Source organism: Saccopteryx leptura, chromosome 1 (genome assembly GCF_036850995.1).
Source record: "Saccopteryx leptura isolate mSacLep1 chromosome 1, mSacLep1_pri_phased_curated, whole genome shotgun sequence".
NCBI lineage: Eukaryota > Metazoa > Chordata > Mammalia > Chiroptera > Emballonuridae > Saccopteryx > Saccopteryx leptura.
The window spans coordinates 246,811,247-246,829,469 of NC_089503.1; the positions used below are offsets into that span (position 1 = coordinate 246,811,247).

General features: G+C 45.7%; 1 protein-coding gene across 2 annotated transcripts in view; it reads right to left on the reverse strand.

Moving 5' to 3' along the window:
* DAPK3 (death associated protein kinase 3) overlaps positions 1–14,679 on the reverse strand; it is a 28,615-nt gene extending 13,936 nt beyond the window's left edge. The window contains exons 1-2 of one of the 2 annotated variants that reach the window (XM_066343886.1): positions 14,623–14,679; positions 13,499–13,644 (exon numbers count right to left, since the gene is read on the reverse strand). In XM_066343886.1, the coding sequence (XP_066199983.1) occupies positions 13,499–13,560 (62 nt within the window). In that variant the 5' untranslated portion in view covers positions 13,561–13,644; positions 14,623–14,679. The other variant, XM_066343895.1, reaches the window with a different exon arrangement.
* Positions 14,680–18,223: the final 3,544 nt, after the last annotated feature.

Here is an 18,223-nt window from a genome sequence, read left to right on the forward strand (position 1 = left end):
CCTCCCCCTCTCCTTTCTCTCTCTCTCTCTCTCTCTCTCTCTCTCTCTCTCTCTCTTCCCCTCCTGCAGCTAAGGCTCCACTGGAGCAAAGTTGGCCCGGGCGCTGAGGATGGCTCCATGGCCTCTGCCTCAGGCCCTAGAATGGCTCTGGTTGCAACAGAGCAATGCCCCAGATGGGCAGAGCATTGCCCCCTGGTGGGCGTGCTGGGTGGATCCCGGTTGGGCGCATGCGGGAGTCTCTCTGACTGCCTCCCCATTTCCAACTTCGGAAAAATGCAAAAAAAACAAACAAACAAATAAATAAATAAAGGAAGCTGCAGAATGACATACAGAATGAGATCTTTTTGTTTAAAAAGGTATATATTGTATCCATGTATACAGATATATTTATGTATGTATATATATGTAGATGGAGAAAAAAAGGTCTGAAGACACAACCTAAACTGTAAATAATAGCCATCTCTTAAGAGTGGGACTGAGGAAATGGGCAGCAAAGGGGTTAATACAATGCTATACTGATTCAACTTTTTCTTGTGTGTGTGACAGAAACAGAGAGAGGGACAGATAGGGACATACAGACAAGAAGGGAGAGAGATGAGAAGCATCAATTCTTTGTTGCAGCTCCTTAGTTATTGACTGCTTTCTCATATGTGCCTTGACCAGGGGGCTAGAGCAGAGCGAGTGACCCATCGCTCAAGCCAGCAACCTTGGGCTCAAGCCAGCGACCTTGGGCTTCAAGCCAGTGACCTTTGGGCTCAAGCCAGCGACCATGGGGTCATGTCTGTGATCCCACGCTCAAGCCAGTGACCCTGGGTTTTCGAACCTGGGCCTTCTGCATCCCAGTCCAACGCTCTATCCACTGTGCCACTGCCTGGTCAGGCGGATTCAACTTTTTACAGTGTGTTTCATCACTTTTTAAAAATCTAAGAAAAAAGAAAGAAAACCATTGACTCCAAAAGAGCTTCTTATTCAGTAGGCAGAGTGAAAGAAATGCACACATTTTCAAAACAAGAGAGGAGTCAGAATGTGGAAAAATAAGAACCTTCACACACGATTGCTGGGAATGCAAATGAGGCAGTGCTGTGGGAAGTCTGGTGGTTGCTCAAATGGCTGACACAGAATTTCCATCTCACCCAGCACTACCACTACTAGGGATGTATTCAAGAGAAATGAAAACCTGTGTTCAAACAGAAACCTCCACACAAATGTTCATAGCAGCACAACTCCCAATAACGAAAAGGTATCTGTCCATCTACATATGAACGGATGTAGTCCATCCATACAGGAGAACATTCATGAAAAGGAGTGAAGCCTGACCTGTGGTGGTGCAGTGGGTAAGGCATCGCCCTAAAATGCTGAGGTTGCCAGTTTAAAACCCCAGGCTTGCCCAGTCAAGGCACATACGAGAAGTAACTACTACAAGTTGATGCTTCCCACTCCTCCTGTTTCTCTCTCTCTCCTCTCTCTAAAAATCAAAAGTATTTTTTTTAAAAAAGAAAAAGGAGTGCAGCACTGACACTCACTACAATGTAGATGACCCTTGAAATCATGATGCTCAGTGAAAGAAGCCCGAACAAGCATATTCAGAGACAGCAGTGGTCGCCAGGGGCTGCGGGAGAGGGATGGTGGTGACTGCTAATGGGAACAGTGTTTCTTTTGGGGCGATAAAATGTTCTGGAAATAGTGGTAGGTTGCAGAACCCTGTGAATACATGAAAGATCATAAAATTGTATACTTTAAATGAGTAAACTGTAGATTATGTGAATTATATCTCAAGACAGCTGTTCTGGTTTTTTTGTGAGAGACAGGAAGGGAGAGAGACGAGAAGCATCAACTCAGTTTCAGCACTTTAGCTGTTCATTAATTGCTTTCCCATACATGCCTCAACTGGGGGGCTCCAGACAAGTCAATAACACCTTACTCAAGCCAGCGACCTTGTGCTCAAGCCAGCGACCTTGGGCTTCAAGCCAGCAACCTTTGGGCTCAAGCCAGTGACCATGGGGTCATGTCTATGATCCCATGCTCAAGTAGGCAAACCTGCACTCAAGACGGATAAGTCCACGCTCAAGCCAGCAACCATAGGGTTTTGAACTTGGGTCCTCTGTGTCCCAAGCCGATGCTCTATCCACTGTACCACCACCTGTTCAGCCTAGAGACAGCTGTTATTTAAAAGAAAGAAATTCTATGTACTGCACACTAGAGAGCTATCCAATGTCCAAAAGAGTTTGGACATTGTAGGACTGTGTAGGACATATGTAGGAATTTAGTTATATTAACTTCCTTTTAACTCAGAAGTTGACTGAAAAAAAGCCAGACAGTAACAATTTTAAGCTGTGTGTGCCACATGGTCTTTGTTATAATCCTTGTGTATTCTTACAACCCTTTAAAAAAGTTAAAAAGTAACCTGACCAGGCAGTGGGTGCAGTGAATAGAGTGTTGGACTGGGATGCGGAGGACCCAGGTTCGAGACCTGAGGTTGCCAGCTTGAGTGTGGGCTTATCTGGTTTGAGCAAAAAACTCACCAGCTTGGACCCAAGGTCGCTGGCTCAAGCAAGGGGTCACTCGGTCTCCTGAAGGCCCGCGGTCAAGGCACATATGAGAAAGCAATCAATTGAGAAACTGATGATTGATGCTTCTCATCTCTCTCCATTCCTGTCTGTCTCTATCTATCGCTCTCTCTGACTCTCTCTCTCTCTCTCTCTCTGTGTCCCTGTAAATAAATAAATAAATAAATAAATAAATAAAATGTTAAAAAGCGTTCCAGGCTCATGGATGGGCTGCACTACACTGAGTTGGGGCCAGGTGTGGCCCACAGGTTGTAGTTTGCTGACACACATTTCAAGAAGTTATAAAGACGTAAAGACGTACACCTGCCTGGAAAATCCAAGTTCAAGACAGAAAAACACAAGTTCCAGACAGGAAACTTCAACAAAGTCTCACCAGGACATCTCGGGGAAATGCAGGAAGAGGGTATAGGTGGAGACAGGCCTTGGGGACAGGAGGGATGTCTGAAGTTGGTGGTGGCATAGGGAGGACAGGACAGGCAGAATGAGTGACAAATATAGTGACGGGTGTCTGCCAAACCAGCAGGGCTTTCCAAAAAGTTGGTGGGAGGAACTGACGAAGTTTTCTAAGTAGACTGACCTACCTGTGGTGCCCAGGACCACCTGCAGCTAGCAAGCATCTAAGCGGCTGCCCTCATCAGCATCAGGGAACAAAAGCATCCACAGTGAGCCATCACAGACATGACTTGCACACACTCAGTTGGTCAAAAGTTAGGTGAAGTTCAAGGTAGGCAGGTGGGAAGGGCAAAATTATTACTAATCATGGTAAGCTAAAAAATGACCCCTCTAAAGATATCAATGTCCAGCCTGACCAGGAGGTGGCGCAGTGGATAGTGTTGGACTTGGATGTGGAAGGACCCAGGTTCGAGACCTCGAGGTTGCCAGCAAGGGGTTACTCAGTCTGCTGAAGGCCCGCAGTCAAGGCACATATGAGAAAGCAATCAATGAACAACTAAGAAGTCGCAATGCGCAACGAAAAACTAATGATTGATGCTTCTCATCTGTCTCCATTCCTGTCTGTCTGTCCCTGTCTATCCCTCTGACTCTCTCTCTCTGTAAAAAAAATAATAAAATTAAATAAATAAATAAATAAATAAAACTGTTTATTTAAAGATATCAATGTCCAAATCAGGCCCTGGCTGGTTGGCTCAGTGGTAGAGCGTCGGCCTGGCGTGCGGAAGTCCCGGGTTCGATTCCCGGCCAGGGCACACAGGAGAAAGCGCCCATCTGCTTCTCCACCCCTCCCCCTCTCCTTCCTCTCTGTCTCTCTCTTCCCCTCCCGCAGCCGAGGCTCCATTGGAGCAAAGTTGGCCTGGGTGCTGGGGATGGCTCCATGGTCTCTGTCTCAGGCGCTAGAATGGCTCTGGTCGCAACAGAGTGAAGCCCCAGATGGGCAGAGCATCACCCCCTGGTGGGCACGCCGGGTGGATCCCAGTCGGGCGCATGCAGGAGTCTGTCTGACTGCCTCCCCATTTCCAGCTTCAGAAAAATACAAAAAAAAAAAAAAAAAAGTCCAAATCAATGGAACCTGTGAATGTGTCATGTGGCAAAAGGGACTTTTGCAGGTGGAATTAAGGACCCTGAGATGGGGATGATTGATCCTTGATTACCAGAGGAGCCCAGTGTCATCACAGGGTCCTCTTAAGAGGGAGGCAGGAGGGTCAGAGTCAGAGATGGAAGAGGCTGCTATAAAGGTGGAGAAAGGAGCCTGAAGCCCAGGATGTGGTGCCTCTAAAAGCTAGAAAAGACCAGAAACAGTTCTTTCTGGATTCTCCAGAGGAACCAGCCCTGCAGATCCATTTGACTTCTGATTCCCAGACCACTAAGATGTTTAATGTGTGTTCTTCTAATGATCAGTGGTTTTCAACTTTTATACTTGGAGACTGGTAAAATTAGAATTATTTCGGAGACCAGTAAGGCAGAAATCAGCCTGAGCTTAAGTGAGTGAATTCAACTAAGATTATTAGGTCCATAATCTTCATACAACATCAAGGTGATTAACTCTTTTACGGACCAGCATAAAATTTCTGGTGGACCAGTCCGCAGACTGGTGGTTGAAAAACACTGTTCTAAACCACTAAGTAATGGTAATTTGTTAATAGCAGCAACAGAAAACTCAAACACTAATCTAAAAGCCAAGGGTACAGATCAGGTGAGATGGGTAAAGTGTCCCTGATTAGGTCTCACCCCACTCTGAATCCATCACAGCACTCCACTGGGTACCTATGCTCCTCTGGCCCCCCCATTTGAAATGCCTTTACCCCTTCCCTCTGCCAACATTCAAGCTAATTCTTTTTATTTATTTATTTTTTTGACAGAGACAGTGAGAGTCAAAGAGAGGGACAGATAAGGACAGACAGACAGGAAGGGAGAGAGATGAGAAGCATCAAATCTTCGTTGTGGCACCTTAGTTATTCATTGATTGCTTTCTCATATGCATCTTGACCAGGAGGAGGGGGAGGCTACAGCAGAGCGAGCAACCCCTTGCTCAAGCCAGCGACCTTGGGCTCTAGCCAGAGACCTTGGGCTTCATTCAAGCCAGTGACCTGTGGGCTCAAGCCAGCGACCATGGGGTCATGTCTATGATCCCACACTCAAGCCAGTGACCCTGCATTCAAGCCAGTGAGCCCGCGCTCAAGCCAGATGAGCCTGTGCTCAAGCCAGCGACCTCAGGGCTTCAAACCTGGGTCCTCCATGTCCCAGTCTGATGCTGTATCCACTGCGATACTGCCTGGTCAGGACAAGCTAAATCTTCCAGGCCCACATTCCATCCCATAATGATTCCCTGATAGTAATGACAGCAAATGCCAAATATTCACCACATGCCAGGAATGGTGGGCTAAGTCCTGGACATGTGGCCTAATTTTCAAATAGAAACATTTTTTTCTTTAGCCTTATTCCAAGCTGAACTAACAAATAAGGACAACTAAGACACAGCTCATGGGAACAGGTAAAAAGATGCTGCTAGGCCCTGGCCAGTTAGCTCAGTCAGTTAAGAGCGTCATCCCAATATGACAAGGTTGCAGGTTTGATCCCCTATCAGGGCACATGCAGGAAGCAACCAAAGAATGCATGACTAAGTGGAACAACAAATGAATGCTTCCCTTTCCTCTACCCACTCTCTTCCTTCCCCTCTTTATCTCTAAAAATCAATAAAATAAAAACTAATCCCTGGCCAGATAGCTCGATTGCTTTGAGCATTGTCACAGAGCACAGAGGTGCCCATTCAATTTCCGGTCAAGACACATAGAGAAGCAACTCGATGTTCCCGTCTCTCTCTCCCTGCCTCTCTCAAAAAAAAAAGAGATGCTGCTATGGGCTGACTTGTGTCCCCCCAAAATCCATGTTTTGAAGTCCTAATGTCCAGAACTTCAGAATATGACTATTAGGAGATGAGGACTTTTAAAAAGGTAATTAAGTTAAAATGATGTCACTGGGGTGGATCCTAATCCAATATGACTGTTGTCCTTACAAGAGATCAGGAAACAGACACAAGAAAAAGACAGCCATCCATCTACAAGAGGACAGACCTCAGAGGGAACCAAACCTCAAACTCAGACTTCTACTCTCCAGAACTAGGCAACAATAAGTCTCGGTTGTTCCAGCCACCCATTCTGTGGCACTTTACAATGGCAGCCTAAGCTGACTAATACAGACACACATGCCACTCCATGAGATGAAGCCAGGGTAGAAGTCCACAGACTCATCAACACACAAATTATTTCTCCAAATGGTTGATATGAACTGGAATTAGGAAAAAAGAACCCCACACACATTAGAAACTCACTCCCAGTTCATTCAGCCCCATGATTCCTGGGACAGGAAAAGGTGGACCTGCTTTATTTGCAGTCCCTCTCACCACAGTGATTCCTGCAGCTAATTCCCCGAAGGCAGTCACTAGACTTGGGAAAGACATAGATCTACTTGAAACTGAATTCCAGTACAATTCCCATCTCTCAGACAGCTTATTCATGGTGGCCAACTTTAGAGGTAGAAAGTGAACATCTGGAAGGAAGATGGTGTTTGAGGCATAAGAACACATTTCCCGCCTGACCTGTGGTGGTGCAGTGGATAAAGTGTCGACCTGGAAATGCTGAGGTCACCGGTTCAAAACCCTGGGCTTGCCTGGTCAAGGCACATATGGGAGTTGATGTTTCCAGCTCCTCCCCTCTTCTCTCTCTCCCTCTCTGTCTCTCTCTCTCTCCCTCTCTCTCTCCTCTCTAAAAATGAATAAAAAACAAAAAAAAACACCACACTTCCCAACACACAGAGGCTTATCTTCATTTGGACATCTAATGGGTCCGTTATCAGGATATGGGTGTGGAGTTAACTGTGGGCAGGTGGAAGCCAGATGCCCACCTCTGGTTCCAGCACTACAGGGCTTTGGAGTCAGCAAGGCTTGGTCTCAAGATCTGCATTCTGCTTGGCCATTTACAGTCTGTGTGGCCTTGGGCAAACTGCTTCCCTTCTCTCAGTCTCAGTTTCTTTATCTAAAATGGGGATAGCCAGACCTGTGGTGGCGCAGTGCATAAAGCATCAACCTGGAATGCTGAGGTTGCCAGTTCCAAATCCCAGGCTTGCCTGTCAAGGCACATATAGGAATTGATGTTTCCTGCTCCTCCCCCCCCTTTCTCTCTCTCTTACTCTCTCTTTCTCCACCCTCTCTAAAAAAATACATAAATTTTAAAAAAGGATTTGCATTTAAAATGCGGATAATAATAGCACCTGATTTGTAGGTTCTTTACTAGAACGAATGGAAGTAACATGAAGAGAGCCTGGAACTCAGATGTCCAAAGGACACCTACAATTTATACTAATTACATCATAGTATACAGTGTTCTGTGCCATTAACTCTTCATGTATCTCTGAGAACATTCTGGACCATTACATAGAGCGGTGCTGTTCAAGGTAGCAGCCACAGGCCACAGAGCAGCTGTCAGGCCCATCCAAATTGAGATGGGCTGTGAGCATGCAATACACACCAGATTTCAAGGCTTCGTATCAAAAATAGTGGTTAAAATATTTCGCCAATTTTATTTTTCTAATGTTTATTTATTGATTTTTAGCAAGAGAGAAAGGGAGAGAGAGAGAAAGAGAGGAACATCGATTTGTACCTGCTATGTACCCTGACTGGGGATCGAACCGGTGCTTCAGGATGATGTTCTAACCAACCGAGCTATCCATCTAGGGCAGGGGTCGGGAACCTTTTTGGCTGAGAGCCATGAACGCCACATATTTTAAAATGTAATTCCGTGAGAGCCATACAATATGTTTAACACTAAATACAAGTAAATGTGTGCATTTTATGTAAGACCAACACTTTTAAAGTACAGTAAGTCTCTGAATTCTTTTTAATAACGTTGTTATGCTGTTGCTAACCAATGATGAATAAAGTACAGGTATTGATCGACTTACGACCTATGCAACTTACAACCATTCAACTTTACGACCACAATCGCTAGCCATGACTGCTCCACGTCTGGCAGCGCAAGCATTGCCCAGCTGGGCGTATGACAGTGCTGGCAGATAAAATGTTTCGTACATGTTTATATATTTTGATATGTTTTGCAATTGGGAAAATGTTTCCTATGGTATTTTTTACACCTGTATTTTGTATTTTTGTATGCACCTGTATTTTGTAATTCTGTATGTTTTGCAAATATTAAACCAGTTGTACTGGTAATGCAGTGTTTTACTTAAATCTGACGAATGTAAAAATAAAAAACAAAATGGTGTAGAGATGATACAAATGGCATAAAATGAACAAAAAAATTATGATATATAACAATAATGAAAGAAAATGATAAAATATGACTTAAAGATTTTTATAACATCATTTCACAGTACCGTACATATATAGCCTACTCAGCTTACAACCAAATCGTGTTACAACTGGTCTGTCGGAACCAATCATGGTCGTAAGTTGAGCACTAGCTGTACTTCTTACCATTAATACTTCTGGTGCTGCATGGTTTTGCTGATGGCTTTGTGGTCTGGTTGATATGTGGTGAGGTTAAGCTTCATGCAGGCGTTGAGACGTCCATCTATTAAACGTGATTGTAGGTTGGTCTTAACGTTCTTTAGATGTGAAAAAGACTGCTCACATGCATACGTAGAGCCAAACACTGTCAGTACAGCAATACTCACATGCTGCAGTGTGTGGTATGTGACGGGAAGTGCATTCCAAGTTTTAACAATCAGCTGGTCCGTGGGTTGAAGTTTTTTCATTTCTCCCCACTTGTGTTTGCTCATCAACTCTGCTTGCTGTTGTGCAAGTCTTTCCAAATCTTCATTCAGTGACTTGAACTTATTCACCCACATGTCTGAGGCCTTCAGGTCAGCAGCTTGTAGCTCAAAATCTCTGACGGAGACACCGGGGATGTAACTCAGGTTGGCGCTATCCACTGCACACTCGTGTGGATGGGTGACGAACTTAAAAAGACAAGTATAGGCCCTGGCCAGTTGGCTCAGCGGTAGAGCGTCAGCCTGGCATGCGGGGGACCCGGGTTCGATTCCCGGCCAGGGCACATAGGAGAAGCGCCCATCTGCTTCTCCATCCCCACCCCCTCCTTCCTCTCTCTCTCTCTTCCCCTCCCGCAGCCAAGGCTCCATTGGAGCAAAGATGGCCCGGGCGCTGGGGATGGCTCCTTAGCCTCTGCCCCAGGCGCTGGAGTGGCTCTGGTCGAGGCAGAGCGATGCCCCAGAGGGGCAGAGCATCGCCCCCTGGTGGGCGTGCCGGGTGGATCCCGGTCGGGCGCATGCGGGAGTCTGTCTGACTGTCTCTCCCCATTTCCAGCTTCGGAAAAATACAAAAAAAATAAAAAAAATAAAAAGACGAGTATGCTCACAAAATTCTCCAAAGTGCGCTGTGAATGACTGCAGGAGGTTAGATGTAAAGCCCACTAGCTGCTGGAGATCAAGATGTTAAGCAGGGTCACTTGCTGTGCATGCATCTTTTTTTTTTTTTTTTTTTTAAATTATTTTTATTTATTTATTTTTAGAGGAGAGGAGAGAGAGAGAGAGAAAGAGAGAGAGAGAGAGAAGGGGGGAGGAGTAGGAAGCTTCACTCCCATATGTGCCTTGACAGGGCAAGCCCAGGGTTTTTTTTGAACTGGCGACCTCAGCGTTCCAGGTCGACGCTTTATCCACTGCGCCACCACAGGTCAGGCTGTGCATGCATCTTTAAACTCTCCTAGTTTTTCAAAGTGTAGTAAATGACCTGTTTTAATATAGGCAATGAAGAGTTCCAGCTTGTTTTCAAATGCAAATTCTGCTTGTTGAAGGGATAAGACTATATTTCCAACGCCTTGCATTTTCACATTGAGCTGGTTCAGATGTTCAGTCATGTCCACGAGATAGAACTTCAGGAGCCACTCAGTGTTAGCTAACTCAGGATGCTTGACATTTTTCATTTCAAGAAAAGTCCGGATTTCGGTTCTCCGCAAAACGGCTGAGAACCTTCCCTCTTGAAAACCAACGCACATTGCTGTGCAGAAGCAGACCAGGATAATTATTCCCAATTTCATCCAGCAGTGTTTTAAATTGGCGATCATTTAAAGCTCAGGCAACAATAAAGTTGACCACCCGAATGACCAGCGACATCACCTCACCAAGCTGCTCGCCACATATCTGAGCACAAGGCGCTTCCTAATGTGGGATGCAGTAAAAACTTAGGATGGGTCTCTTTTCATGTTCACGAAGAAGTGCTACGAATCCTGTTTTCCCCACCATGCTGGAGCACCATCAGTACACACCGAAATAAGTTTATCCATCAGTAGATTTTTTTCTTTAGCGAACTCAGTGAAAGACTTGAATAAATCCTCCCCTCTTGTTGTCTCTTTCATAGGCAAAACAGTAAGACTGGCCCTGGCCGGTTGGCTCAGTTGTAGAGCGTCAGCCTGGCGTGCAGGAGTCCCAGGTTCAATTCCCAGCCAGGGCACACAGGAGAAGCGCCCATCTGCTTCTCCACCCCTCTCCCTCTCCTTCCTCTCTATCTCTCTCTTCCCCTCCAGCAGCCAAGGCTCCATTGGAGCAAAGTTGGCCCGGGCGCTGAGGATGGCTCTATGGCCTCTGCCTCAGGTGCTAGAATGGCTAGGTTGTGACAGAGCAACACCCCGTATGGGCAGAGCATCGCCCTCTGGTGGGCATGCCAGGTGGATCCCGGTCGGGCGCATACGGAAGTCTGTCTGACTGCCTCCCCGTTTCCAACTTCAGAAAAATACAAAGGAAAAAAACAAAAACAGTAATACTTTCCTCATGTAGTGTGTCACCAACAGCATACCTAGCAATCACTCTGAACTGGAATAAATGGCTTACGTCTGTTGACTCATCCAAAGCAAGAGAAAAGAATGGTGCTGCATTTATGTCCTTCACTTGTGTTGCCTCAATTTCATTTGCCATCATTATGGTACGATCATGAACAGTTCTTGCCGACAGAGGCATGTCTTTTATTCTTTTGATTATCTTGTCTTTATCTGAAAAGTCATCAAAAAGTTCATTGGCAACATCAAGCATGAATGTTTTGGCATACTCCCCATCTGTGAATGGCTTTCCGTTTCTCACAATTACTAAAGCACCAGTAAAGCTAGCCAAATTCTAGTCACCTTGTTGAGTCTAAACACGGAGTTGCTGCTGACTAGCTTGCACTCTGCACAGTAGCTCTTGACATGCTTTCTTCCTGCTGTCCCCACTGGATATTTCAATGCAAATGTAGTATGGTGTGTGTCGAAGTGCCGCTTTATATATATTTGACCGTTTCTTCGATGCAATTTTATCATTGCATATCAGACACACTGCAGAACCTGCTCTCTCCACAAAGGCGAATTCCTTTGTCCATTCCTGCTGAAAAGTACAATACTCCTCATCTTTCTTTCTTTTAGCCATCTTCTTCGTCAAAAGGGTTTCTGCAATTAGCTAGCTGACTACTTGATTGAAAGGAGGGAAGTTTACTTCCTGACCTCACAACGACCCGTGCACGTTAAGCATTATCCAATAAAAATTTGGTGTTGTCCCAGAGGACAGCTGTGATTGGTCCCAGCCACCCGCAACCATGAATATGAGCGGTAGGAAATGAATGGATTGTAATACATGAGAATGTTTTATATTTTTTACATTATTATTTTTTTAATTGAAGATTTGTCTATGAGCCAGATGCAGGCATCAAAAGAGCCACATCTGGCTCGGGAGCCATAGGTTCCTGACCCCTGATCTAGGGCTTCACTAATAATTTATAGCAATTATAAGCAAAAGGATAATAGTTTGATCTACCTACCAGGCTAAAAAAATATATTATTAAAATTATTAAAATTGACATAACTTTTAAATTTTCTTTTAAAAAAAATTTCCCATTGATTTGAGAGAAAGGGAGGGACAAAGAGAGAGAAAAGCATCAACTTGTTGTTCCACTTAGTTGTTCCATTTAGCTGTGCACTCCTTGATTGCTTCTTGTATTTGCCCTGAACAGGGGGATCAAACCCGCAACCTCAGCACATCAGGATGACACTCTATCCAGTGAGCCACCTAGCCAGGGCAGCCTTTAAATTTTCAATTAAATTCCACTAAATTTCCTATGTGGCTCACATCATACAAGTTTCCTGGTTCTTTGAATGGGTACATAATGTTCTACCCATGGATGCAGGGTGCTGTGATGTCCACTGATGAGGCTTCCCATCTTTTATGCATGTAAGACATTTATAGCAACTGTCCTGTTCCTAGGTCACTGAGTCCATGTATGTATATATTCCCGCTGAATTAATTCCTAGCAGTGGAACTGGTGAGTTAAAGCAGTGGTCCCCAACCTTTTTTGGGCCACGGACCGGTTTAATGTCAGAAAATATATTCACGGACCGGCCTTTAGGATGGGATGGATAAATGTATCACGTGACTGAGACAAGCGTCAAGAGTGAGTCGTAGACAGATGTAACAGAGGGAATCTGGTCATTTTAAAAAAATAAAACATCGTTCAGACTTAAATATAAATAAAACGAAAATAATGTAAGTTATTTATTCTTTCTCTGCAGACCGGTACCAAATGGCCCATGGACCAGTACTGGTCTGTGGCCCGGGGGTTGGGGATCACTAAGTGAAAGGGAATATACACATGACATTTTGCTCATTTTTGCCAAACTACCCTCAGCAGAAGATCCTCATACATTTTCTTTTCTTTTTTTTAACTGTTATTTATTTATTTATACATTTTCATCAATAAAGTTTGAGATTGGTGGAGAAGAGGGGCAGAGGCTGCATTCCCTATCCCTCTAAACAGAATATCAAAGGAGCCTGAAACACTCTCTCAGCAAAGGCCTCATACAGGCTCAGTTATTTACATTCCCTTCTGGTGACATCATGGGGCCCAGCCAGCAGCAAACTCACCAAATAAGGTTTCAGGCGCACTTCACACACACACACACACACACACACAATGGTGCTTGGCTAGTATGGGTTGGGTAGGGGAGCAAGCTCCCAGGGGAGGCACCAAGGCCCAGCCAGATTAGGAAATCAGCTGCCTGGCTGGCAAGAAAAACCTCCCCTCTCTCCCATAAAAATGCTACACAACTGGCAAGAGTAGCTGTGTAGGTTCAGACAGGAGGCCTTCCCTGGAAATGTCAAGAGCCGAGGAGACTCAGATGCCTCCCATAATAAGAAGATTAAAGAGAAGGACAGACCTTTACCAACAAAACCTGCTAATACCTACATACGACAGGCACTGTGTTAGATGCCATATGTACTCAACTATGTTTCTCCCCAAAGGAAATACACAAAGGATGTCAGAGCAAGAACTCTTAGCCAAGATGTCTGATTCCAAAGACAAAACTCATTCCACCAGCATATAATCCTGACTGAAGCATAGGATAAAGGACAGGAGGGGAGATACCATCCAGGAAACCCCGAAGAGTGTTTCTCACCCCAAAGCCTTGCCAGAGGGGCCTGCTCACCTGCCCAGCTCCTCCCCCATCTCATAATGGTCTTCCACATTTTCCTGCCTGAATGTGGACATGGTGGCCGATCTGCCTTCCAGCACCTTCTGCTCCAGTGAAAGAAGCCCAGTCACTGTAGCCTGGGGACAGGACCTCAGGTGACCCTGGAGGAAACAGGGTAATAGGGAAGAAAGAGTGAGATGCTAGCCACTATTCCTAATAAACAGAACAACCTGCTCACCAAAAATAGGTTTCACATCATTCCAAGCTGAAGTTTCACGGTCCTTGGGAAAGGCAGCCGCATTGGGCAATCCAGGCATTTTCGTGTGTCATCTCATTTAGATACGAAACATCCCAAAAGGTGGGAGTTAGCCCCACTGTCACCTTGCCCCCGTAAGTCCCACCAGCCACACCTCTGGGTACTCACAGAGCCCCAGCTTTTCTCTGCCTCTCTACCTCCTAGGCTTCTCCCAGAACCCCGACACATTCCTGAGTTCTCCCATATACTTCACACGTTCAAACCCCTCAATGCCCGCCCAACTTCCTGGGTCTAGACTTAACACACACCCATCTCTCTGCCCATCAGCAACCTCAACCCCTCTTTCTCCTTATCCATTTACCCTCCACACCTCAGCCAGTCTTCTAAGACCCTCCTCACCGCTGTGCCTCCCAACTCTTGAATTCCCAAGGAACTGGACAATGGCTTCCAAATTCTTGCAAGTTCCCTACTTATCTTGCTTACCCCTCACTTTCACCGCCCTAGCAAGACTAACCTAGTTCTCCCCTCCTCAAAAGCACTCCTCCAGGTATTAAAGGCCCTTCAACCACGTCTTCCTCAGCCTCAAACGGTTCCCCGCAAAGGGCCAATCTGTCCTCTACACTTTCTTTTGCCCCTAGTCTTCGCATAAGCTCCAAGGCATACCCCGATAGCCCCCTTCACACAATTCTCCAAGGGTTCCAATCAATAAAGTCCTTGCTCACCCGTCCCCGAGGCCGCCAAGCCCCTAGCAGGCCTGGACCCACACCTTTCTCCAGTTAGGTCACCCCAGGGATCCCCAAAGGCCCCTCAGATCTTCCAAGGGCCATCCCGCCAACCGCAGACTTCGAACAGAACCTTCAACGCCCAAAACCCCGCGACCTACCGATTCCTCCACCGCTTTGCGCTGGTCACCCCCGTGCGCTGACTTAAGCGACGTCACCACGTCTACCAGAGCCCACCCCCCGAAGAGGAATACAGCACCCATTGGTCAGCACGCTCATGACGCCCCGCCCTCTGCTGCTTTCTAGGCTTAGGCCCTGCTCTTAAAACTCGAATGACGCCTCACCATTGGCCTACAGGTTCTTTTTCTTGCAGCTTATTGGCTGTCATGGACGCCGATCAAACTTACACTATCTACTAACCGGGGTTCCTAAAGCTGGGAGGCGGGATACTGAAGTCCTCTTCCGGCCTTTCTTCGGAAAAAGATAGTGCGAATCCAAGTCTTAAATCCAGCAATGGCAGCTCCTGAGGCGGACTCCGAGACTCCTTTAGTCCCCGAGTGGCAGTAATATGATACCCACAGCCTGATCAGGCAGTGGCGCAGTGGATAGAACGTCGACTGAGATGCGGAGGACCCAGGTTCGAGACCCCATGGCCGCCAGCTTGAGCAGAGGCTCATCTGGTTTGAGCCAAGTTCACCAGTTTGGACCCAAGGTCACTGGCTTGAGCAAGGGGTTACTTGGTCTGCTGAAGGCCCACGGTCAAGGCACATATGAGAAAGCAATCTATGGACAACTAAGGTGTTGTAACGAGCATTTACTGAGCCTTGGTGTGAATCAATCAGCAACCTGAGAAGGTAAAATACAGTGTGTCTGTAAAGTCATGTTGCATTTTTGACTGGTCACAGGAAAGCAACAAAAGATTATAGAAATGTGAAATCTGCACCAAATAAAAGGAAAACCCTCCCAGTTTCTTTAGGATGATGTGGCAGCATGTGCAGATAATGACGTAACACTGTGTATACAGCAGAGCAGCCCACGGCCATGCCAGTCAAGATGTGGACGGTACAGAGGAAAGTTCAGTGTGTTCTGTGGCTCGCTAAATTCAAATCTATGACCAAAGTGCAACGTGAATATTGGCACGTTCATAACGAAGCACTACCACATAGGAATAACATTACTCGGTGGGATAAGTAATTGAAGGAAACCGGCAGTTTGGTGGAGAAATCCCGTTCTGGTAGGCCATCAGTCAGTGACGAGTCTGTAGAGGCTATCTATACGGGATAGCTACCTAAGGAGCCCTAAAAAATCTGTGCGTGAGCTGAATAGGTATGAAACTGGGAGAGTTTTCCTTTTATTTGGTGATTTCACATTTCTATCATCTTTTGTTGCTTTCCTGTGACCTGTCAAAAGTGCACCATGACTTTACTGACACACTGTATATTAAAATTTCCCCCGTTCTATAGATGGGGAAACAGACCCAGACAAGTTAAGTAACCTACCCAAAGTCATAGAGGGAGTAAATGGCAGAGCTGAGATTCATTCCCAAAGAGACCTGAACCCAAAGTCAATGCTGAACCACTCAGATGCCATCAGACCAGTTTTTTGTTTGTTGTTTTTGGTAAGAGAGACAGGGACAGACAGGAAGTAAGAGATGAGAAGCATTAACTCATAGCTGTGGCACTTTAGTTGTTCATTGATTGCTTTCTCATTTGTGCTTTGACCCTGGGGGGGGCTCCAGCTGAGCCAGTGACCCCTTACTCAAGACAGCAACCTTGGGCTTCAAGCCAGTGACCATGCAGTTATGTCTATGATCCCATATGCTCAAGCTGGTGACCCCATGCTCAAGCAGGTGCTTCTTTTTCTTTCTTTTTTCTTAAGTGAAAGGCAGGGAGGCAGAGACAGACTCCCACCTGTGCCAGAGGATCCACCCAGCAAGCCCCCGCCCCTGCAATGCTCTGCCTATCTGGATCAGGGCTGCTCCGTTGCTTGGCAACTGAGCTATTTTTAGCACCAGAGGTAAAGCCACTGAGCCATCCTCAGCCTGGGGGCCAACTTCTTCATGGCTTTTGAGCCATGGCTGTGGGAAGGGGAGAAAGTGAGAGAGGAGAGAGTGAAAAAGTGGGAGGGGTGGAGAAGCTGATGGTCACTTCTCCTGTGTGCCCTGACCCAGAATTAAAGCCAGGACTTCCACACATGGGCGATGCTTTACTGCTGAGCCAACTGGCCGGGGTTGCTTCTCTCTTTTTCAAGTATGGGATGGCAGATGCTAGGTTCTCTGCTTAGAATTCAACCAAAACAATGTATTGAAACAGATTTAATAGAGGCAGATGAGACTCCAGCCCCCTTCTATTAAGCCCAAGATTTCAAAAACTTGCAAAAATGGCCTGACCTGTGGTGGCGCAGTGGATAAAGCATCAACCTGGAAATGCTGAGGTCACAGGTTCGAAACCCCGGGCTTGCCTGGTCAAGGCACATATGGGAGTTGATGCTTCCAGCTCCTCCCCCTTTCTCTCTCTCCCTCTCTCTCCTCTCTAAAAATTATTAAATAAAATTTAAAAAAAAAAAAACTTGCAAAAATGTAGGACAATGTTACTCTCACTATATTTAGTTTGGAAAATAGGTTTTTCCCCCTTAAAAGTAGGTTAACATGTTTATTGTTTTTAAATCAATTAGTATTTTTAAGTCTCTCAATTTTAATTTCTGAATATGGTATCATACTCATTTAAATAAAAGCTCTTTGGGGTCCTCAAATGTGTAAATATACAGGGTTCCCGACACTAGAAAAAGTTGAGACCTGCTGGCCTAGAGCAACCACAAAAATAACAGTTAAAATCAACAAATAAGCCCTGGCTGGACAGCTCAGTTGGTTGGAGTATTGTCCTAACACTCAAAGGTTGCTGGTTCAATCCCCAGTCAGGGCACATTTAGAAACAGACAGATGTTTCTGTCTCTTTTTCCCTTTCTAAAATCAATCAATAAACAAAAAATTAAGTCCCTGGCCAGTTGGTTCACTAGACAGAGCATTGGCCTAGCATGCAGATGTCCTGGGTTTGATTTCTGGTCAGGGCATGTATGAGAAGTGACCATCTGCTGCTCTTCCTTTCCATCTCCCCCTTCTCCCTCTCTTCCAGTTCCGCAGCCAGTGGCTCAATTGGTTCGAGCATTGGCCCCAGGCACTGAGGATAGCTTGGTTGATTAGAGCATCAGCCCCAGACTGAGGTTGCCAGGGCCAAATGTGGGAGTCTGTCTCTCCATCTCCCCTCCTCTCACTTAAAAATAAATAAAATGAAACAAATATAGGTAGAGAGCAACACACACACACACACACACACACACACACACACACACACACACACACATTTGTAACAGATCAATGCTCCGGTGTCATTACAAGACATAATGAAGTTATCAGACATCAGCCCCTTTAAATGCAATCACTGTACATGTGACAGCTATAAAAGCATTGAGCCTGACCTCTGGTGGCACAGTGGATAAAACATTGACTTGGAATGCTGACTTCACTGGTTTGAAACCCTGGACTTGCCCGGTCAAGGTACATATGGGAAGCAACTACTAAGAGTTGATGCTTCCTGTTTCTCCCTACTCTTTCTCTCTCTCTCTCTTCTATCTAAAAATCAATAAATTTTTTAAAAATTAAAAGCAAAAAACACTTTGAGCTCTGGCCAGATAACTGGGTTGGGGAGGGCATGGTCTCAAAGTTCCCCGGTTAGGGCACATACGGGAACAGATTGATGTTCTTCT